Source organism: Bidens hawaiensis, unplaced genomic scaffold (genome assembly GCF_021521415.1).
Source record: "Bidens hawaiensis isolate Kalapana, Puna unplaced genomic scaffold, B.hawaiensis_p1.1 tig00035113_1, whole genome shotgun sequence".
In the NCBI taxonomy this organism is placed as follows: domain Eukaryota; kingdom Viridiplantae; phylum Streptophyta; class Magnoliopsida; order Asterales; family Asteraceae; genus Bidens; species Bidens hawaiensis.
In genome coordinates this window covers 83640-108973 of record NW_027496114.1, presented here as the reverse complement: position 1 = coordinate 108973, position 25334 = coordinate 83640, and the positions used below count along the sequence as shown (strand labels likewise).

The 25334-nt window shown below is 38.1% G+C and overlaps 1 protein-coding gene and 3 pseudogenes across 1 annotated transcript; 3 read left to right on the top strand and 1 right to left on the bottom strand.

Moving 5' to 3' along the window:
* Window positions 1-1441: 1441 nt before the first annotated feature.
* LOC143587056 (auxin response factor 19-like) lies at window positions 1442-7060 on the top strand. The gene is made up of 11 exons (XM_077068451.1): window positions 1442-1578; window positions 1913-2121; window positions 2193-2249; window positions 2669-2824; window positions 2911-2995; window positions 3570-3660; window positions 3736-3900; window positions 3980-4305; window positions 4421-5880; window positions 6415-6596; window positions 6671-7060. Exons 1-11 carry the CDS (start codon window positions 1539-1541, stop codon window positions 6840-6842), a joined length of 2943 nt encoding a protein of 980 aa, XP_076924566.1. The 5' UTR covers window positions 1442-1538; the 3' UTR covers window positions 6843-7060.
* An 8146-nt stretch (window positions 7061-15206) lies between these two features.
* LOC143587065 (ethylene-responsive transcription factor ERF017 pseudogene) lies at window positions 15207-15912 on the top strand (annotated as a pseudogene).
* A 1179-nt stretch (window positions 15913-17091) lies between these two features.
* LOC143587067 (pollen receptor-like kinase 3 pseudogene) lies at window positions 17092-19279 on the top strand (annotated as a pseudogene).
* Window positions 19280-22689: 3410 nt separating this feature from the next.
* On the bottom strand, window positions 22690-24540 carry LOC143587066 (subtilisin-like protease SBT1.8 pseudogene; annotated as a pseudogene).
* Window positions 24541-25334: the final 794 nt, after the last annotated feature.

The window sequence follows — 25334 nt, the reverse complement described above, 5'->3', positions numbered from 1 at the left end:
GAAGAATTTCTATAGCACTCGAGTTTCAAGATTTATATATTTAGTCGTTGACACGACCAGTTAATGATTGATCTGAACCTCTAACATAATAGAAAAGCTTTTTTTTTTTTTTTTTTGACAAGTGTATGTGCATGTGTATGTGTAATGTATAGTTAAGACTTCATGATCCAACTATATTAATTAATTTTGTTAAGTAACATGCCTCCCTCCATAAAGTACTCATTATATTCTTTCCGACAATAAACCATTCATCACAACGTAACAAGTTATTCAAAATAAAAACTAAACTATTGTCAATAAATATACGTAAAAACAGGTAAATATATTAAATTAAAAATAAAAAAGAAATATCTTTTAAGCTTGCAAAACTCCTAAACAATAAACATAGATGTATCATGGTCATATTTATATTTTATTTAGAATCATTATATATTGATATTGTATTTTATAAGTTATTTATGATATTATTCGGTTTTTTAATTTTGAACGACCGGTTTGTTCAGTAAGACAGTATAATATACACATGAGAGTGCATTCAAATTATTCGAATTGTATGATTTAGTAGGCAAGCTAAAAGCTTACAATTTCTTTATTAAAACATAATCAACTAAAAAACTTAGTAACTATCTAGCCCTAACTTATACAAAATAAACGAAAAGATAAACTATTAAACAAGATAAACACACAATAATAAAACATAGATAAAATCATCAAAATAAGAATACATATCTCTTACTCTGGCTTCCATCTCCATCTCGAGTCTTCTGTCAGTTCACATCGTTACTACCATTTTCTTTGGAGTTCGGCTTACATTGCTACTCCCTGAGCCCTGGTTCAAAGACTCACTAAACAGAGAAATCAAATGAAAGCCAATAAATGTTCCTGCATCACTGTCACCAAGAAACCGGTTTGGACCTGGCCCGCCATTTGGTAAAATAGTTCATAGCCTCGGTCACTATGTTGAACACTCTTGCCTCAAAATGGGTTTTGATTAAAATTGATCAACCGAGATATGTTTGGGTTTCTAAACCAATTTGTACATGTCTAACCATGGGCATGAGATCAAGTAAGAGAAAATAATAATAATAATAATAATAATAATAATAATAATGTTGTAATTAATAATAATTGGATCATGTCACACCATAAGAATACTACAACTTTAATGATTCTCTTTAATTAATTAAATGGATTGTATGACTTTAGATTTGGTGTTTCATTACTAGGTGAGTATATCGGTATGTTAATGTTTACTAACAGGATATTTAAACTGAACAAGTTTTATTGCACGTTAAGAACATAAAAAATGTGGTGATAATTATGAATAGTGCTGTTGCTGGTATAATACTAATATAAAGAAAGAAAGAAAGAAAGAAACCAAGCAAAGATGGGGGTTTGATTATCATTATTAATATTATTATATCCTGCACCGTCTTTTCTTTCCCCTGTATTCCGGTGGTCTTCACTCTCTATCATCATCATGTCATGAAGACTTTGCTCATTCCTTAATTATTCTTTCAAACACACACACACAGACAATGAAAGCTCCCTTTAAACCCACTTCAGCAGCAGCAGAAGGTATCATTCAATCAATCAATCTTTTTTTTTTTAATGTTGTTCATAGCTTTTCAGTAGTAAAAGAAAACACAACAACAAAAAGATCTTTTTTTTGTTAGCCCAACAACTAAAGTTTGGATCTTTACACTGATTCATACAATTTCTCAAATGAAAATAAATAATCATACAAATATTAAATCTTTTTTTTTTTTGTCAAGATCATTCATTAGGCATATAGTCAAGATCATATATTGTGCTAATAATTTTATTGTTACCAATCCTAATTACAACTTAATTAGTTTTCAAGCTTTAACTAGAAGAAGCTAAGTTAAGTTAGGTGTCTGATTATTCTCAGGTGCAAGGAAACTATTGAATTCAGAGTTATGGCACGCGTGTGCCGGCCCGTTGGTCTCATTGCCTCCTGTTGGCAGTCTCGTCGTCTACTTCCCGCAAGGCCACAGCGAGCAGGTTGCAGCATCTATGCACAAGGATACACATAACATACCGGGCTATCCCAATCTTCCCTCTAAACTCATCTGCCTGCTTCATAATGTCACATTACATGTATGTATATCAACTTGTCACATTACACAATATATACGTGTCACTCACTTTCACTCTTTTGATTGTTTCAGGCTGATTCCGAAACCGATGAGGTGTATGCGCAGATGACTCTTCAACCTGTTAATAAAGTAAGTAACTTACATCCTAAGCACTAGTTAATCCACAAAAATATCGGCAATTTTTAATATTATGTAAAATTCATATATATAGCAATTTAACACTAATTATTCAGTATACATACTCTCCTACCGTTAACAAATTAATCTTTTGCAACTTGCAAAGAACACTAACAATCGTAGCAAGTAGGAACTGATTAAGACTTAAAACACTGATATTGGGATTATTGGTGATATATTGGTCAATATCACTGATATTATCGGTACTGATATTTTGACCAATATTTTACCAAGGGACCGATAACCGATATATCACTGATATATTAGGCGATATCGACTGCATACGTTACATCAGGTGGATGTTTCAGTTTAGGTGTTTTTTATTTTATTTTTATTTTTATTTATTTTATTAAACATGTTTGTGGTTGCAGTATGACCAGGAAGCGTTACTTATATCTGATATAGGTCTTAAACAAAACAAGCAGCCCGGTGAGTTCTTCTGCAAAACTCTTACAGCTAGTGACACCAGCACCCACGGTGGATTCTCTGTTCCTCGTCGAGCCGCTGAAAAGATATTCCCGCCTCTGGTATGCCCAAGGCTTACTGCATAGATATAATTATTATTATTATGTGCTTTTGTTTCACCAAAAAAAAATACATGTTTAATTTGTAGGATTTCTCAATGCAACCTCCAGCTCAGGAGTTGGCAGCTAGAGATTTGCATGACCAGTCGTGGACTTTCAGACATATATATCGAGGTTTCTTCAATTCCAAAACCTTAGCATACATATTACTGTGTTTCATAAGTAATAATTTGTAGGCTTGCATACGAACCGAACAAACACAAGCAAGGCCTTGTTCATGTTTGTTTGTTAAGGAAATAATGTGTTCACGAATGGTTCATGAACACTTACTGAACGAGATTTTATGTTTGTGTTCGTTCATTAACGAAATGAATGTGTTCGCGAACAGTTCATGAACTAAAATAAAATCGGCAGAGCATAGAAATTGAGATCAATGTATTCATCAATGTGAATAATGAGAAGGGAAATGGGAACAATGCAAAAACAATGTGAGAATATGGTACATAGATAAAATAAATAAATGTACAAAAAACTTTCATGAACAACATATACAAACGAGCATGAACGAACATTCATGAACACAATTGAACATGTTCGTTTGTTTAACTAATCGAACAAAATTCTTGTTCATGTTCGTTTATTTATTAAACGAGCAAACATAAACGAACTTCCTGCTGAACGGTTCACGAATTGTTCGCTGAACGTTGGTTCGTTTACAGCCCTAGTAATTTGGTTATCTTGATTTTAGGGCAGCCGAAGAGGCATCTACTGACCACGGGATGGAGTGTTTTTGTGAGCTCTAAAAGGCTTCTTGCTGGCGACGGTGTCCTTTTCGTAAGGTGTGGCTGCTATTATTTTTATTATATTTTCATTTTTTTTGTTTAGTTGTCACCTAATCAACTAATGATTTATAGAGACGAGAAATCACAGCTTCTGTTGGGAGTTAGACGTGCTAATAGACAGCAGTCTGCTCTGTCGTCATCAGTTATATCCAGTGACAGCATGCATATTGGAATCCTCGCTGCTGCGGCTCATGCTGCTGCAAATAACAGCCCCTTCACAATTTATTACAACCCTAGGTAATACATATATATAATATTCTAGAATGTTTTTACGTTTAGCAATAGTGATTATATTAATAGCAAATAAATTTGTCAGGGCGAGTCCTGCTGAGTTTGTGGTACCGCTAGCCAAGTACAACAAGGCAATGTATTGTCAAGTTTCATTGGGCATGCGCTTCCGAATGATGTTTGAGACCGAAGAGTCAGGGGTGCGTAGATACATGGGAACTGTAACCGGTATCAGTGATTTGGATCCTGTCAGGTGGAAGAATTCACAATGGCGTAGTCTTCAGGTGGGATGGGATGAGTCAGCTGCTGGTGAGCGGCCGAGTCGTGTTTCAATATGGGAAATTGAGCCCGTTGTGACTCCGTTTTATATGTGTCCGCCTCCATTTTTCAGACAAAAGTACCATCAACAAACAGGTAAATGTTAATATATTAATAAAAAAATCAAAACTCAAAAAAATAAATAAATAAATAAACAACGAAAAAAGTAATTAAAAAAAAAACTAAAATGTTTCTCCCGTACGCTTGACAGACATTGATACGGAAATCGAGAATGCTTATAAAAGAGGGATGACCATGCCTATGTCGTGGCTTGACGATATGGGCATGAAAGACGGGTCTGGCTCAATCTTTCCCGGGTTGAATTTGGTCCAATGGATGAGCATGCAGCAACAGCAACAACAGCAGAATCAGCATACGTCTAATATACAACCAGCTGCCATTACTTCCTTAAGCTTCGAAGATCCCTCGAAGCTATTAAGCTTTCAATCCCCTCATAACCCTAACCTATCACACTCCAACAAACAAAACCAACAACAATTGTTTCATCAACAGCAAAGTTATGCATACAATCAGCTACAGCAACAACCGAAATCACTATCACCACAAATATCACAACCTCACCAGCAAATTAGCGGTTTAGCCAATCGGACTTCATTGCAGCAGCCGCCATCCATCTCGCATCATCAAATGGAACAACAACAACAACAACAACAACAATATCAACAACAACAACAACATCAACATCAACGACAACAAACGCAGTTGCAACAATCACCGTCACACTTGCTACAACAACATCATCAACAACAACAGCATCAACAACAACTACAAACGCAGTTGCTACAATCACCATCACATATGCTACAACAGCAACAGCAAACACTGCAGATCCTGCAAAACTTGCAGCAACAGCAGCAGCATCTATTCTCGCCAGTAGAGCCTCTACAGCAACAGGGAATCCAGCAACTGAAACAACAGCTATTTAGCAGTAACAGCAGCTTGTCGACATCAACACTCATGCAATCAAACCAACAACAACAACAACAGAGTCAATACAAACCACTACGAGTTCATCCTCCTGGTGATGGTGACCTCCCCTCGTGTTCCACGTCTCCGTCCACAAATAACTGTCAACTAACCGTATCAAATTTCCGTAACAAGAACCAACAAGGACCGTCTTTCCTAGGTGATGATTTCACGCCTTCTAAATATCTTCACGAACTTCACGGTCAAAGTCCATCTGATATAAAAGTCAAACATGAGTTACATAACTTGAAACTACCGGATCAAAGTAAAGACAAAGCCGTTGCTAGTGCTACTGAACCTACGACATCCGTGACATCTTACTGTTTGGATGCACACAATTACAACATCCCGAACTTGGGCGATGTAGCTGTTCACTCGCAAACTAGGAGTGATCTCTCGTTTGGAGCTAATATGGATAGCCTGCCACCTGACGCTTTATTGTCAAGGGGTTTTGATTCGCATAACATGATCTCAAGTTATGTTAATGGCGTGTCTAGAGATATTGAGACGGAGCTGTCAGCTGCTGCTGACATAAGTCCACCGTCATTTGGGATGCCGGATATGTCTAGTTTCAAACCAAATGAAAATATTGCAAAAGATACTAGTAGTATAGGAAATGGGCTGTGGAATAATAATAATAATAATCAGATTCAACAGCAGCAGCGTGTGAGAACATACACAAAGGTAACATATATTTTAATATTTTATAGAGTAAACTGCGGTTTTCGTCCCTGTGGTTTGTCCAAATCTCTGTTTTTAGTCCAGTTGTTTCAAATTTGCGATTTCGTCCCTGTGGTTTCGTTTCACCTGCAATTAAATCCGAATTCATTAACCCCGTTAAGTCTGGTCATTAAACCCTTCAGCGTACCCTTCACGTGAGGGGCAGTTTTGTCCTTTTTCCCCAAATACACCCCAGCCCCCCATGTGAGGGGGCTTGCGAATTACGACTGGGTTTATTTGGGGAGAAAAATGACAAAAATGCCCCCTCACGTGTAGGGCACGCTGATGGGTTTAATGACCAGGCTTAATGGGGTTAATGAACTTGGGTTTAATTGCAAGTGAAATGAAACCACATGGACGAAAATCGCAAATTTGAAACTATTGGACTAAAACTGCAGATTTGGACAAACCACAGGGACGAAAACCGCAGTTCACTATATTTTATAACACATGTTTGAATATAAAACAGTACATAATTATATTATTATTTATATATAGGTCCAAAAACGCGGGTCGGTGGGAAGAACGATTGACGTGACACGCTACAAGGGGTATGAAGAGCTGAGGCATGATCTGGCTCGGATGTTTGGTATCGAAGGTGAACTAGAAGACGCACAGTGGAAACTTGTTTATGTTGATCACGAGAATGACATATTGTTAGTTGGTGACGACCCATGGGAGTAAGTAGTAAACATATTTAACATATGTATATATATGTTTGTGTTGTTAAAACTGATGGTTTGGGATTTTACAGGGAGTTTGTGAGCTGTGTGCAAAGCATAAAGATTTTGTCGTATTCGGAAGTACAGAAGATGAGGTTGGATGGTGATTTAGGTAACGTAGCGGTGCCTAATCAAGGGTCCAGCGGGACTGATACATGGCGGGCGGCGTATGATGATCATAACTCGGCTGCATCTTTCAACTAATCATATGTCATGTAATGCATATGTATATATAGTTGTGTGTGTATACATAGAATAGGTAGATGGAGTAGGTATATAAGTGATTGTTTTTTGAAAGAAGAAAAAGATGGAAGTGTGTGTAATACAAAGCAAAGCAAGTGTAGGAATCGCGTACTTGCAGTGTGTTGACATTCGTTCTTTATATTAATATTAATACAAACACTTTGGTTGACCATTATTTTTGTATGTGTTTTTTTATATGAAGTCTAAACATGTGAGTTAAGTTTAGTCAATGTTTGTGGGCCACTATAATTATTATTATTATTTTGTTCCTTACAAACTCTATTCTTTATTAAAGCTTTTGTTATATTAATGACACGTCTAAATGAAGTTAAAACAATAAGATTACAAACAGTTTGTGAAGACAATAAGATTTCAAGTCTAAACATTTATTGTATTGATTGATAAGTTGGTGTGAATACTTGATTACAAATAATCCATATTTATAACCATACAATTACTTGTTGGACAAAAATATGAGGAAAACTAACTCAATAACCCCCTAGGTTTGTAAGTACGACAACTAGGTACCCGCACTTACGCAATATTATACTAACAATCACCCCCCTAATCTTGTGACACCGATGAAGCTTCGCATCTCGTTAAACTTCAACCGTGGCAACGCTTTTGTAAGGATGTCTGCTCTTTGTAAATCTCCACTGACATGCTCCACCTTGATTTGTTCTCTCTCGATGCACTCCCGAATGAAATGGTACCGTGTGTTGATATGCTTGCTTCTCCCGTGAAAAACCGGGTTCTTCATCAAGGCAATAGCCGATGAATTATCCACCTTCAACGTCACGATCTCCTCCTTTTCTCCGGTCATCTCTGACAACAAACCTCGAAGCCATAAGGCTTGACATGCAGCCGATGTAGCTGCCATAAATTCAACCTCACATGATGATAACGCCACCGTTCCTTGTTTCTGAGAAACCCATGATATCGGTGATGTACCATAGTAGAAAATCAAACCTGAGGTGCTCCGACCATCATCCATATCCACCGCATGACTACTATCACTATACCCGTGCAACATATTTTTTCCGCCTCTCGAGTAAGTAATACCAAAGTCTAGTGTACCTCTTAGATATCGGAGAATATATTTAACCGCTTGAGCATGAGCTTGAGTTGGTGATTGCATGAACCGACTTGCATAACCAACCGAGTAGCTCAAATCGGGTCTCGTATGAGTTAAATACCGCAAGCTTCCGATTATCTTTCTATAACTGGTCGGATCTACCTTCGGATTCTCATCTTCTTTAGACAATTTTAAGCCCGGTTCCATAGGAAATTGAGTCGAGTTGCACTCCCAAAGACTTGCTTCTTTTAGGATCTTCGTTGCATAACCACTTTGCTTTAATGTTATCCCACGATCGCTTTGCTTCACTTCGATACCGAGATAGTAATGCAACAACCCGAGGTCACTCATCTCGCACCTTGACTCCATTTGTCGTTTGAAATTTGCAATTTCTTGCACACTTGTACCCGTGACTATCAAATCATCAACGTAAACTCCAACGAGTAGTAGCCTTTGACCGAAACACCGTTTGTAAACCGCTTGTTCTTGTTTACATCGAGTGAAACCGAGATCTTTTAACGACCCGTCTACTTTAGTATTCCACGCCCTTGGAGCTTGGCGTAGACCGTATAACGCTTTAGCCAACTTGTACACTTTTCTTTCTTCACCTTTCTTAACGAACCCATCCGGTTGGAACACGTACACCTCTTCTTTTAAATCCCCATGAAGAAACGCGGATTTCACATCTAAGTGATGCACTTCCCAACTTCGGTTTGCTGCTAACGCGAGTAAAAGTCTAACGGTTTCGATTCTCGCCACTTGTGCGAACACCTCTTCAAAATCGATCCCATATTTTTGAACATACCCCTTAGCTACGAGTCGGGCCTTGTACTTGGTTATTTTCCCGACTTCATCTCTTTTGATTTTATAGACCCACTTTAAACCTATCGGTTTTACTTTGGGTGGTGCTTCGACTAACCGCCATGTCTTGTTTCTTTCAATCGACTCGATCTCCGCTTCCATTGCTTTTCATTATTCGCTTCTCGAAAATTTACCGGTTCATCATCGAATAATAATAGGAGATTTACCTCGTCCGTTGTCGGGTCTTGCGCGGCGGGTGTCGGTATACCTTCAACCAGAAAGTCGCTAAATTTCTTGGGTAAAACCGTCTTTCGAGTAGTTCGATGCGGCTGGATAACTTGTAACGGTTCTTCGTTTAGGCTAGTGTTCGGCCTAGTCGGGCTTGCGGGTGGGCTGCCACCTTCTGAACTTGATGACTCACTTCCGTTTCTGATACGAACCAACTCACCGGTATCATGTCGATCTACGGACCCGGATGTCACTTGTTCCGGTTCGGGTTCAATGTCGCACCTGAAAATAAACTCGGTTCATTTGGGACCCTTTTCGCCCTCTTGTTTGTCAAGATCAGCCCACGCGTACCTGTTACACTCGTCAAACTTGATATCCCGCGTAACATGTACTCGCCTTTTGATCGGATCAAACATACGGTAGGCTTTTGTTCTAGGTTGAGTACCTAAGTGAATCATCACAATGCTTCGGTCGTCCAACTTCTTTTGACCGGGTACCAAGGACTTTGACATACCCCGTGCATCTGAACACTTTAACGTGTGAAAGGTTCGGTTTTCTTCCTTTTAAATGCTCGTACGGAGTCGAATCCTTCAACGATTTTGTTGGTGACCGGTTTAATAAATAAACCGAGTGATGAACCGCTTCTCCCCATTGATCTTGTGGTAGTGACATCGCCTTTAACAAACTTCGAGTCGTACCAAGTATGGTTCGGTTTCTTCTTTCAACCACTCCGTTTTGGTGTGGGGTGTACGGGGCCGTAAACTGATGTGCCACACCTATACTTGATAAGTAATCTTCCAACACATGGGATGTAAACTCACCCCCATTGTCGGTTCGTATGGTTTTGAGTTTCTTGCCCGTTTCATTTTCCACCCTTTTCACAAAATCAATGAGTAAGCCCGCAACTTGGTCTTTCGTCTTTATCGTGAAAACCCACATATAGCGGGTGTAATCGTCAACAACAAGTAAAAAGTATCGGTTGCCACCATGTGTCTCGGGAGTAATCGCGCCACAAACATCGGCATAAATGAGCTCGAGCGGTAACTTTGCACGATAATTAGATTCTTTCGGGATATCCGATCTTGTTTGTTTGCCTAGCATACATGCATCACAAATTTGCATCGGGTGTCCATCCGCGAGTTTTGAGAGACCCCGAAGGGCATCGAAATTCAAATGCCCCAATCGAGCGTGCCATATCCATGCAACATTATGCAAATTGACTTGTAAGCAAACCGGAGAAACAACCTTTAAATTAATTTTATAAACCCGGTTAAAGGAACGCGGTACCTTGATTAGAAGTCTTCCATCTTGTTCGAATATCCATAAGATACCGTCTTGGATCACAATCTTGCATCCACCTTCGTCTAATTGCCCGAGACTTATAATATTATTTTTGAGAGATGGAATAAAATAAACGTCACTCAAGGCTCGTTGTTCTCCCCTTTGACCTTCTACTACTATCGTGCCCCGACCTTCGATTTCGACACACGAACCATCACCGAAACTTACTTTACCGGTCTTGTTACGATCGATGTTGGAAAACCATTCCGGATTTCCCGTCATGTGATTACTCGCCCCGTTATCAAGAATCCATGTGTTTTTATCACATGGGGTTGAAGCATATTGCTTTGGATCAACCCGGCCTTGTTTTAGAAAAACGACATCTTCCTTACTCCGAGCTCCCGTCATCATGTTTAGAACCGGTCCGCCATCTTGAGCGAGGTTACTTTGATCGTTCTTCTCCATGTTTCGGTTAGGACATGACGTGGCAAAGTGCCCTAGTTCATCACACCGATAACATTTAATCTTTGACCGATCCTTCTTCACTTGGGGTTCTTTCTTTTCCCGATCCACAACCTTACCCTTTCCATTGTTTTTTTGACTTGATTCAGTTCCCATCTTGCCTTTCCCATGACGCCTTTCTTGATTGCTTTTAGCTTTCCATTCTTCATATGTATATAGGAGTTGTTCTTGCTTACCGGACACGGGTTTGTCTTCATCTCCAGATCGTTCCTCAAACGCTTTTAGGCGTCCAACGGCTTCATGGAACGTCATGGTCTTTATATCGGCAAACTGTTCAATAGTAGCAACAATCGCTATATACCTCTTTCTAGGAACGGACTTCAAAAGCTTTCTCACAAGGGTCTTTTCTTCAAACGGTTCACCAAGATTGCTTGCTTTGGAAGCTATTTGCCTAATCTTGGTCGAGAAGTCATCAATCGTATCTGTTTCTTTCATCTTGAGTACATCGAACTCATGTTGAAGAGACTCGATACGTGCTTCTCGAACCCTATCAACCCCAACGAAACGAGTCTTAAGTGCATCCCATATCTCTTTAGCGGTGGAAAGGTGAGCCACTTGCATCACCAAAGCCTTCGGCATAGCTTGATAGAGATACACAATCGCCAACCCATCCATCTTCGGGTCAACCACCGTTCCCGTTCTTGGTTCGATAGCCTCCAACAACCCTTGAACCTTGAAGATGGCCTTGATTTTTACCGTCCAAATCATATAATTAGTGGACGTAAGAATCGGAAACTGAATCGAGAGAGAACTCGGTTCTTTGGGAAAACCGACTTGATTACTTGGCCCTATGACTTGATTATTTGGTTGGTCACCCATCTTTTCTTTGATCTATGGTATTTTAATTCAAATCTGGACTCGGTCTTGTTGAATCAAAATCTTGATCGTTGAAAAACTTCGTAATCAATCGATGAGCAAAGGGAACCTTAAAGAAGTATAAACTTTTTACCTTGTGTCTTTTGTGGCCTAAATTAAAAGAGTTATTTATAAACCAATTATAAAATCCTTACCACCAATTAATCAATTAAAATACCCTACAGAACCACTTTTGCTTTCCGCCGACCTCAAAACTCTACCGATCGATGGTGTTTGTTCAAGATAAAGCCAATATTCTAAGAATATTATTCTTGTTTTGCCGACTACGAAAGCACTTCCGTCGTAACCAGGGTTGTTCACCGTCTTCACGTTCAAGAAACAGGTTTCTTGAAACCTTCCGAATATTTTGTGTTCGTCGGAGATTGACGCGAACCGCAATAATTTCTCACCGATGAGAGACTACAAACCGGTCGCCGGAATCTAACACAACGGTCACCGGAATCTTGTTCTTTGCCGCTGACTCTTGATCTCCGATCACTGCCGTCACAAGCTCTTGCGGTGTTTCACCGTCCTTACTTGTCGGATCTTCTTGATCGGTAATCCTCGCCGACGATTTTAGAACCTTAACCGTAAAGCTCTTGATACCAATCGAAGAAAATAAGATTTCAAGTCTAAACCTTTATTGTATTGATTGATAAGTTGGTGTGATTACTTGATTACAAATAACCTCTATTTATAACCATACAATTACTTGTTAGACAAGAATAGGAGGAAAACTAACTCAATAACCTCCTGTGTTTGTAAGTACGACAGCTAGGTCTCCGCACTTACACAAGATTACACTAACGATTTGCACCATCTCCTCTCAATATACTTTGTGTTGGTATCACATCATGCCTGTACCTATCAATGTTAAAAGTCTTGACCTTTTTATTTATTATAATTATTTATATATTGCTATAAGCCTATGCCTATCAATGTTGTAAAAAATGTACAATGCTCTTTTTTTCTTTTATGGAATTAAAGCATGTGAGTTTATTAAGGAACTTGAAGGACGATCTTCGTCCTTAAACATGACAGGAACTTCAAACTGTAATATCCTGATAGAATTCAATAGAAATGTAAAAAAAGAAAATAATAATAAATAAAAAAAATGACTCCTATAGTCCTATCCAAATCCAAAATGGTCCCAACCACTAGAATAATACACTTGGTCATTCTTTACGATATTGGTGATTTCGATGTCATCTATCATGGTAACGCTTGAGACCGTGTACAAATGTATTTGTTCGTTTCGGATGGGATTAGTTCGTTTCGGATGCCATTTGTTCGTTTCGATGGTCATTTGTTCGTTTCGGATGTCATTTTTTCGTTACGGATGGCATTTGTGTTGGAAGTAATTTCGGACTCCAAGTCACAAGTCGGTGAACTTGAGGGACCAATGTTGACAAGCCAGTCATAGTTGGTTGTGTTTCCTAATTGTATTGTAATTATAATAGGTAATGTCTTTGATAGCAAGTTAGGTTAGTCCTATATAAACATGTTATGGTTAGACATTATAGATTGTGGGTGTGAGGTGCAACCAAGTTAGGGTTCATCTAGATACACACGAGATGTAACCGAGTTAGGGTTCATCTAGGGTGAAGTAGATGTAACCGAGTTAGGGTTCATCAAGAGTCAAACTGAGTTTGGTGTTTAATTATCGATCCTGGAATTTAATTTGTTCATTTCGGTTGGAACTGATACACACATGAGTAAATTCGAGGTTGGCAAGAGTATATATACTCTTTATACATGGGTTGGCTTTAGTTCTTTAAGTGTGCGTAGCTTTTCTAACCAGTAAACTTGTCATCACACGCCGTAGATGTATGTAGAAAGTTGTCCTCTGGTCATGTCCTGGTTCTTAAAAGAACCAAAGAACCAGGACATGACCAGATGACAACTTTCTACATATATTTGCAGGCACTCTTGGCTACATTCTTTTTTCTTAGACCCCTCGCTATGGGGCGGCTTCCAGGCTGAAGGCGGACGTCGTTGGGCGCTCAACACCACCAAGGGGCGCCCTTGGTGGTGGGGCGCCGGTGCTGCCGGTGGTTGGAAGGCCGAGCGCGAAAGAGAGGAAAAGGTGGGCCTCTATCTCTATCTCTCACACACACATACATACATATGTATATGTATATATAATGGGCGCCTTTGGGGCATTAAACCATAGCGGGACATCTTTGGGGTGGTGCTTCAATGCCTCCGGTGCTTACGTGGCGTTGTGAGGGGGTTCGAAGCTCCCACCATAGAGGATAGTCTTATAGTACGAGACTGAAGTATATGAGGATTTAGCCCTTCAAAAGTCTTTTTAAATATAAGCAATAAACATTTGAATTTATTGTTTTGAAGAAAGCATATATATTTATGCATTGTGCATAAGAGAGTGAAGGAGATGGACCACATTACTAAAGTCCTAAATCCATTTCAAACACTAGAATTCAACAAAACAATCCAAATATTGTCATCTATGACGTTATCCATTATGTCGTGTTAAATTTTATGAATTTGTGTGAGAATGACTCGATTATTTAACACATGCATTTCACATCATAAGTATTTGATAAACTAAGATGCATTATTATATTTTACTTTATTATAAACTAAATTCACATCAAAGCACAACCTTTCCATTTTCTCAATTTAATCCTGCATGTCTCAATAACGTTACGTCAAATTTTTCCTTTCATAACTTAAAAAATTATTTTATTAAAATGCAACAATTTATTAATAAAAAAATAAAACTAATTATTTAACTTGTAAAACTGACACCAATTCAAAATTACACTAACTCGTTTCAATACTTTCCTCCTCGGTACTTGACGGGTCGTCCGCAACCGACAAGGAATTGGAAAGGATTCATTGTGTAACACTATGTTTTAGTGTGAAAATGTTATTTAAATTTGAATAGTATATAATTGTTCTTTCACCTAATGCAAGTTTCATTCTGAGTTTTTACAAGCCACTCCGTCCCCTCATATAAAATTTAAGATATTTTAAGATAATTATCGATAAAAGTTAACTCAAATAATTGAAGCTATTAGATATGACATTGACGAATTCATCAAACACTTTCCACTACATATAGAATGCACACTTTTGGTACCAAAAAAATATCCATATAGTGTTAGTTTGGTTGTTTCCTTCAATTATCATAATTAAATATTTATATAGGTTATTATTATATTTTGTATTTTAAATTGAATAACATATTTGTAGATAGTAATTAATATTTATGTGATTTAAATGGAAAAGTATATTACTATATTATATAAAATGTCATATAAATGAAGTAGTTTTATATATTACATGTGAAAAATGGTAGTAGTAGACAAAAAACAAACGTGGTGGGTTTTTTTAGTAATGATGAGCCGCGTAACACTTTATATTTAATTAAATTTTAATTATAAATTGATAGTTTGATTGATACTGACTGTCAAAATAACTTGCTTTCTGGAATGCTTTTTATTCAAAATCAACGCGTATCAGTTGACTTGTTTAATCTTATTATTTAATCCCAGCCGCCAATTTATTCAACCTATAAATACCGGTCAGAGTACTCTCATAACATCACAAGCACAACAATACTAATTACTACACTAATCATCATATGACCATGAGACCTACTACTGCTTCTAATGAGTCCGACGAGGCGAAATACCGAGGCGTTCGCAAGAGGAAATGGGGCAAATGGGTCTCCGAGATAAGGCTACCCAACAGCCGCGAAAGGATCTGGTTAGGCTCCTATGACTCCCCCGAAAAGGCGGCACGTGCCTTTGATGCCGCGCTCTACTGTCTACGTGGCAACAATGCTAACTTTAACTTCCCTGACCAACCACCCGACATTCCTGGTGGGACCGACCTCCAACCGTCCCAGATACAAGCCGTTGCTTCCCACTTTGCAAACTCGTATTACGCAAACTCATCGTCAGCGTCACCGTCGGCATCCACGTCATCACACGTGTTCCAAGATCCCAATGTGTCCCAGAGTATGGATTTTCATGTTTCAACACACGAATCCTCATTTTACATGGAGGATAATGTTAATATTAATATTAATATGAACACTATCCCGGACTATGGAATATATCCGGGATTCGATGATTACTTCATGCCGGTTGAGGCGCCATTAGCGGTTGATTACGGAGAAGATCAGGTTAATTATGATGGGGTTTATTCACATGATCCATGCTACTTATGGAACTTTTAATATATATAATTATGTAGGAGTTGAAGGGAATTATTTTTAGGTTCTGAAGTTGCTCATATGCATGGAGATGGAGCATATATATATATATGTCTTCAATCTTCTTTGTACTTAATCTTATAGACCCATTTTGAGTCTATAGTTCTTTTTCCATCCGGCAATTCTTCTATGGTCCAAGTGCCGTTTTCTTCAAGTGCTTTTATCTCCCTTTGCATTGCATCATAGCTTGTTTAAAATTTTTCGGCTCATCATTGGAAGTGATGGCCGCCAAAAATGCTTTGTGTGAGTTAGAAAACTTTTTCATAAGAAACAAAGTTTGCTATGGGGTATACCGTTGAGGATTGTTGATCGGAAGCGGGACGTGCATGGTCTATGGAAGGGGGAAGTTGGACGTCATATATAATATGAACACTTTTGTATTTTCCTCCATCTTCGATTAATATTACTTATGAATTTATGATTATGATATATAGTACTCTTGTATTAGTTCCACCAAGCTAATTAAGCAATTATATATGTATGTATGTGAATAATGCCATCTTTTTTCCATGCAATAGTACCATACATATTTATTGCTAGCATAAATTGTTTTTTGTTATCGGTACTATTTTCAGCTTGTTAGATCCTGTCATTATATATGAAAAAAATATAATACATTCAGTAAGCTACAACTGCTCCCTCCTTCCGAGTTTTTATCCTATGATCCATTACATCTTTAATAGAAACGCTCAAAATGATATGAAAAATACAACAATTGTTCATAATAATATAATGATCATCACAAATAGGATTAAGTTATTCTGTCTTCACATGTTTCATTGAAGAAATTAAGGCGGTGCTTGTTTTCTAAAATAATGCTTTACGGAAGCTCTTCTGTCTCTCTGTGCGACGCAGACACGAGCTTCTTCAGAGAGTTTGTTTTTTCGCATACGTTTCGTTAAAAAAACTTTTGCGTGAACTCTTTTGTTGCAGATCTGGCTCAACCTTTTATTTACCTCTTCTAACATCTTTCTAACCTCATAAATTATCGTTCTCCTTCACATACTATCAACCCTAACCTCTTTTTTTCTATCTTATTATACCATTTAAATGGTTCATATAATAAATTATATATGTTTGTATATTAGAATGTACGTTGTTATATTTAGATAATATAAAAACACAGTTCAAAATATTGTGTGAGATATTAACCACCACATGAAATCAAGAAATCAAGGAAGAGAATATGCCATGCATGCCATGCAAATCCATATCCAATATTATTATTATTAACGTCAACTTTTCACCATCCAAAATCCCTCCTCTCCGACCACCGGCCATATCATCCCGGAAACGGCCACCCGTTTTCCGCCATGGCCGTTGTCGGCCGCCTCCTCCTCTTCCTCTTACTCTCCTCCCATTCCCTCTCCCAAAACTCCTCCTCCGACGCCCTCTTAAAATTCAAAAACTCTTTGTCCAATTCTGATTCTTTAACCAACTGGAAAGAATCATCCTCCCCTTGCGACCGCGACAACATCTGGATCGGAATCGTCTGCACTAGGGACATGGTTAGCAGCATCAACCTAGCCAGCATGGGCCTCCAAGGCCGCCCCAATGTCGCTGCGTTCGCGCCTCTTGAAGACCTTGAAGCCATCAGCCTCCAAAACAACTCTCTCATTGGCCCCATCCCATCTTTCAATTCTGTTCCCTGTTTAAAAGCCATTTACGCCTCGAAAAACCACTTTTCGGGTTCCATACCGCATGGATATTTTCAGGCCTTCGCGTCCTTAAAGAGACTCTGGCTCTCGGATAACAAATTCTCCGGCTCCATTCCAAAATCCCTTGCGGAGTTAATGTATCTCAAGGAGCTACATTTGGAAAACAATGAGTTTTCTGGACCTATTCCTGGACCCTTGAATAGATTTGATAAAGAGGATTTCGAAAACAACCCGGATTTGTGCGGGTTGAAAGCGTCGAAAGAATGCCCTTTGCCCGATTCGCAATCCATTTTGTTCAAGAAACTCATCATAGCAGCTATTTCTGTGACCTTGTTGTTATTGGTCATATCTATTAAAGATAAAAGAAAAGAGGAAAAAGTGAGAATAATATGTAAAGAACAAATGGATGAGGCTGTGGTTACTATTACTCCAAACATGACTAGGAAGAGCGGTTCGAGTCGAAAAGGGTACGCGGGGTTTAACAAGAGCAGGAGCAAGAACAGTCCTAAACGCGTGTCCCAACCCGTGGGTGAGGTTGTGATGGTGAATGAAGACAAGGGTGTTTTTGATTCACAAGACCTGATGAAGGCTTCAGCCGAGGTTCTTGGAAATGGCGGCCTGGGGTCCGCTTTTAAGGCGACGTTGGGGAATGGTATGTTGGTTGTGTTGAAGAGGATGAAGGAGATGAATAAAATGAGTAAAGATGTGTTTGATACAGAAATGAAGAAGCTAGGGAAACTTAAACATCAAAATATACTCACTCCATTGGCATATCATTTTAGGAAAGAAGATAAGTTTTTGGTGTCTGAATTTGTCCCAAATGGCAGCCTACACAATGTTTTGCATGGTATCAATTCATTATATGCAAATTTCATACTTCCCCAAAGTTGAACCAAAGACCTTTAGGTGTTTAACAGGTCCTGTCTTTGCCACCGGACCACCAACCTGGCCAGGACGCTTTCTAAATTTCACGTTTTCTAGCTTGCTGAATAACATTTCTAAATATTATCCAATTTAATTTCCTAACTAGTTGTGATTCCATATGTAGGTGACCGGGGGTTAAGCTGGACCAATCGACTAAAGACGATAAAAGGAGTTGCCCGAGCGATGGGATATCTTCATTCGGAGCTTGCATCATATGAGTTGCCTCATGGGAATTTAAAGTCCTGCAATGTGCTTATCGGACAAGACTACGAACCACTTGTTACCGATTATGCACTTCACCCCTTGATCAATAACACACCCACCGCAGAATTCTTGTTTGCATATAGAACTCCGGACGCTGTACTTTACCAACAAATTTCCCAAAAAACAGACGTGTATTGTCTTGGAATCATCATCCTTGAGGTGGTTACCGGCAAGTATCCGTCTCAGTATATACTAAATAGCCAAAAGGGTGAGAGTGGGACGGATGTGGTTCAATGGGTGCGGTCGGCTCTTGATGAAAACAGGGAAGGTGAGTTGATAGACCCGGAGGTACTAGAATTGGGTGCAAAGGAGTGTGGAGGGCAGATAGAAGAGCTTCTACGCATTGGAGCTGATTGTACCGAAAGCGAGGATGATAGAAGAATCGACATGACGGAAGCCATAACAAGGATAGAGGATGTGTAATTGTTTTGATTAGTTAATGTTGATAGAATACTTGACTTGACAGTTTAATAGTTAGGTTGCTAATTATTATGTATTAACTCAATGTTCAACTTAGAAAGACAAATTGCAAGATATTCAATCAATACATCTATATCATGAGAGCATGATGTTTAGAGGACATACAAATCCTTCAACTTCCTACAAGAATATTACAATATATCAATAACTTAATGCTTAATAAATTTTACAATTGGATCAGAATCTTATAACCTTAAACCATTGTAATTCGCGTTGTATTTGCAAAGCAGCGTCCGATATAAGATTCAGTTTGTTGGTAGGTGCCAATCTTGCAGCCAAATGCAAGAGGTTGTTACCAAAAGGGTCTTTGATTGTTCTATAAATATTCTTGTGTTCGCTCATTTGATATAGCAGGTTGTAAACCTTTTCCGAACGATTTACAACAGCGTATTGAATAATGTTGTGGCCATCTTCATTAACGCTCCAAATTGCGTCGGAGAAAAATGATACTATCGTTACTACAACCTCGTATGCATTTTGTCTTGTGGCTTCAAGAACCGGATTGGTGTAATAGTAATGGTGAGATGTGGAGTCTTTGGAATCTTTTATCAAACTACATATTGATTTTAGCAGGTCGGTAGCATCATGGTGCATTTGTGCTCCCTTTTCGACACACTTGAACTGCATTCCTACAACAATTAGACCGAAAGAAACAAGTCTTAAGTAACAAAAGCTAATATAAAATTTTAAAACAAGTTTTTATTCATATTATGTACGTAAAATCTTAATAATGTGTTGGACAGGCTTATGAATCCCTGAGATAGCTGCGCAAGACGGTAAGCTCTGACTCATCCTATGTAACATCTTGATGATTTTAAGGAGAAAATAGAAATCCACAAGAAACCTGTACAAGATACATGGGAAGTTTGTTAGAAGTCCGGTTTTTATAAACGGCATATTCCTATATATGAGGTGTTTCGCCTACCAATAACGTTCAATAACCATGCTCCCGCGAGGATAAGAACATATTTCATTCCCAATTGGAAAGATTTACTGGGCTTAATTCAGTTAAGCATGCGTGGGATAAAATAAAATGCGGTAAATCCACTGAATATCATCATCATCATCGTACTCAGTATATCCCACCAATAGCAAATCTATGGTAGGGTCTGAGGAGGGTAAGATGTAGACAGCCTTACCTCTACCCCATGGGGATAGAGAGGCTGCTTCCGGTGAGACCCCGGCTCTATAGTAGTTTTGCATCAAGCCTTGGACATAAGGCACATAGCACTCAATCATCGGGACGCTGGCTGATTGGTGCATGTACCCTTGTCTTTCGGCTATCAATGCCACCACATGATGCCAGATTAACCTTCCATCACTTTTAACGTTATTTTCACGAGATTAGTAAAATAACGTCAAAATTAGTGCAATTTTACTTTTGCCCACCCGAGGGTTCACACATATATACATTATATGCGCGCACAGCAAGCAGGGCATGAATCCACCGAATATGAAGGCGCTAAAAGCTATTTTCGCCTCGGACTTGGAATCCCTAACCACTTCAAGAAGAAAATTGGCCAAGAAATTCATCAACAGTGATAAATTGAAAAGGTAAAAAAATAAAAAAATGCAAAATTTATAAAATGCCCTTTCCCAAATGCTGAGTTTCTGTGGAAAGTTTTGAGCTATAGCCATCAGCACAGCATCCGTATGCAAGTTACGATAATGCTTACTCAAAACCCATGCTGAATCTGCAAGATATATTTATACAGAATAAATGGACAACACTATCCTTGATAAAAAAATAAAATTAAATAAAACGTTGTTTACTTACGGTAATCTTTAGAAGAAATAGCATTAACGAGAAGCTCATCACCACTAGTACCGTCAAGCAACGTACCCATCTGAACATCACGAGTATTGGTGCGGTTTAACAAAAACAAGCATGTGTCGGTTTGCATATTGGTTAAGGCTCGGGCTAGTGGCGTGTGGCCCCTGTTGTCCTTGGCAAACAACAAATCATGGTTTTTTTCAACCAAGATCTTAGCAGCATCCAGGTTGCCAACAATAGCAGCAACATGAAGTAGTGTGCTTCCTTCTGAATTATGCATGTCCAATTGCGGGTTCTCTTGTGCTCCCAAATTTAGCATCTGCTCTATAAATTCCATGTTCTTGGTAGTGCCAACCGCCACGTGGAGTGCCGTGTTGCCATTAATGGTGATTTTTTCTGTCAATTTTACTTTTCCATCCTTCAAAATGGAATGAGTCTTTCCAAAACTTTGGCTTAGAGTTGCTTCATATAAACTTTGGTGAACTTTTGCTCTTTCATCCGCTTCTTCTTTCTTCGCTTCGGCGTTTAATTTTGTGTCATCGGATATTGAATTCTCGAGTATTATTGATGTTGCTTCTCTTGTTATTCCTTCATCCATACCTGATTAAACATATAATGCATGACAAGATCAAGATGCATGTATGATTCATTAAAAAGTTTCTCACCTGAATTTGACAACATGACAAGTAATAATTAAAGGGGTCGTAGCACAACTTGTTGCTCGTTTGCCTTCTGTTTTGATGTAAACTTTTTAATGTTGACAGAAAAAATAATAATAATAAAAATAAAAAAATTATATGTGATGATAAATATATATATATATATATGCACCTGTTGCTGCTTGTTGAAGAATGGGATCAGGAGGATCATAGATAATCTTCAATTTCTCCCATATATCTTTAGCATTGTTATAATCCGTGTTTGTATCGACAACTTTCATGAGCGTTTGTTCAGATAGAGAACCAAGAATCCAACCTTTGACTAGTGCATCCGATCTTCTCCACTCATTCGTCGTGTTGCTAATTTGTGCATGTGGATTAATGAAGGGAAGCATGTCATGACTCTCTAAGAGACATAACATCTGCATTTTCCACACGTTGTACTTGTCCTTGCCGCTTAGTTTCACCGTCACAAAACTTGGCACAAAAACATGTGATGGATATGGGCATGAACATATGTATTCTTCTCCAGAGCATGCCATCCTCATCTGTTGCTTTTTTTCGTACCTTCCCAGCGGTACGTCTAGCGTGTTAATTAATGTATATACTCACCTCGATTAATCCACATTTATTTATGATAATAACAAAGTTTTTTTACATGTATTACATACTCTTGTGCATCATAACTTTGTGCTATTGGGGCATCTTTTTTATGATGACCGGCCATTTGACCTAGTCATTCATTGTAGGTTTTGGGTTTTATGCATCCTGGATAACTTTCTGAATCGTGTAACGAGTCCACTTTCTGATGAAAGTATCTCACGCTTAACGAAAACTATAGTCGGATAGTAACGAAGGTGATTCTTTGATACGTCCTCAATCCCACCTCCTCATAGACCCACGTTTCATATAGCTTGCATGCATGTTTTGTCAATTGCATTTAGTACCCACGTAATATATATGAAATTATTCTTTAAAGTTAAAAAACAATATAATATATTATTATATAAATATACCTGACAGGATGTTGTACCGAGTTCTTCAGGTGTCACCTTCTAACCCGGTGGGCCCAGCAACACCAGACCATCCAGCCAAGATATTGACACCAGGCCCAATCACATCAGGCTTCAATATCTCTGGTGTCACCGTATTAGGTCCCCTCGAGCTAAAAGCCGCCACCACGGGCGACGGCTTCACACCCAACTCGGTCCCACCAAAACTCAACACGGCCGTCGGATTCGCCTCGGATTTCAAGTACTCTCTAATCTGGTCACCGACATTTCTCCCTACCGCCACCATACCCTTCTCAACCCGCGGGTTCACCCCTCTATCACACAAAACAACCTTCCCACGTACCCGGTCCGGTTCAAGCGACCTGAGTAAACACAAATTACCCGGATTACCCAAACTATAAACATGGCATTCCTGCAGCCGGACGGTGGGCATCGGCCCACCGTTGTCATGCGTTGGATCCGCCCCTGGTTCCAAACGCAAAGAGTAGCATATATATTTGTTATATTTCAAGATTAAGATTAATTAAAGATAACCTTATAATTAAATTAATTAAGCTTATCACATGTAAAGTAGTTAACGTTTATACCAACGATTTAGTAATGAATAACTAAAGCACAAAAAATTTAATCAACTTATATATATTAAATTCCAAGATACAAAATCATTAAATTTCAATAGTAATAATAATAATAATAACTTTTAGCACAACATAACTAATAAACATGTTCAAATACTATAATATTTAGTAAAATAATTAATACGGACAAAACATAAAAAAGCACAAAAACATGTCACATTTTTTTTATGAAAATGAATATGGGTGGTGGTGACACACATGTAAAGTATTGTGTATTCGTGTAAAAGGCACACAAATCTAAAAATCATTTCATCTAAACATGACTTTTGTTTTTCCTTTAAAGTTAAAACGGTCATACTTGAAAGGAGAAAAGGTAACTAATTTGTTGAAAATGTAAAAAAGAAAAAAAATAGAATAAAGAATTAATGTAACTATTTGCTTAAAAATATAATGGATTGGTTAAAAAGTATTAATATATCGCAAAAATGACTAAATAAGTAAGAAAGTATAACTCTACATATTTTAGTTCAGAAAACTAAAAGTAGTAGAAAAGTGATTATCAAATTTGTAACTAAAACTAATAAAAAGCTTATATAAATTAAAAAATAGCTGCTTTTAATAATAAAAACGAAATCAAAAAATTAAATGACATTATTTAATGCTATGTATAGATATGCTGATTTGTTAACCCAAATAAAACTGGTTCCCAATTAAATTCTTTAACATAAAAAAATGTTAAGAAAATATAATAAAAGGTCTAACAGTTTAATAGCCATACATGGTAACATTTAGTCGGTAAAAATAAACAGTTACTTACCTGAGCTTGCCACGGCCATCTGAAACCCATTGTAAAATCTCCTTGCACCAATGAGTTTCTTATTGCACGCACTCGCCTTAAAATCCTCATCTTCTTCACACTCGCCTCGCCACCTAGCCGGCACGTCCGGCATCATGTCATCCTCAAAGCTCTTGAGTTCGGGCCACACGCCCATATCAAGCACACCAATGATCACATCATTGCTAGCAACATTATCAAACTGATCATCACGTGACAAGAAACCCAAGTCCTTTTGGATTCCTAGAAACTCAGGAGTCCGAGTTGTATGCAGGTGGTAAGCCTTGTCCTCGTATACCCCGAGGACAGAGTCTGAGTCACGTAGGGCTTGGGCTTGATGAGGGTCTAAGACGGCTGCGAAGCCGTTGTAAACGGTGGTGTAGGAGTACAAGAGTGCTTGTGGGGTGGCGGATGTGAGGGATTGGAGGTGAGTGAGGTGTGATGTTGTTGTTGTCTTGTGTTTCATTTGGACAATGTAGGTTTGTTTGCATGTGTATGGTTGGATGATTGCTAGACACCAAAGGATTAATAATAAAAACGTCATATTATTATTATTATTATTATTATTATGTTGTTGTTGTTGAGAGAATGAGAGGTGATATGGTGGGTTATATATAATAATAATAATAATATGAGATTTGTGAGGTGGTGTTAGTCGGTTTCCGGAAATTACGATCTCCTTTTTTGACTCGGGTAGTAATAAAAATAATATGTTAATCATTAATTAATAAAATTCACACTTTTAATACTCCGTAATGTTTTATTATAAACTCTTTTTGGTGAGTTTATTGTATTATATAATTATTAGTTATTAATAAGGTGAGTTCTTTATGGGTTCAACCCGTGAACCCATTCTATGAAAGCAACCGTATATATGACTTGTAACTGTAATAAGATCGATTGGTTTTGGTTTCTCATTTTTGTAAATTTTTGGGTTAATAGATAGGTCCGTGTATTAAACAGCTGATCACAATGACAACTATGAACCCATATATATAAACTTGAATTAGATGCGATCTTGCTATTTGAATTACACTCTTGTACAAACTTGAATTGATTTATCGGATGCCATAATGCTTTATGCTTTAATTGAATATCATCTTGTGTTATTTAACTTAGGCTCTTGTATAAACTTTAAAACCATAGAATTTGGATATGGTTTAACCCGTCATGCTAGTGAACCGTGTGATTTGTATATAAAGAAAAGCCGTTAATATATTTTATATAAAGTGACATCAAATCTTAAAAGTAGATGAATTC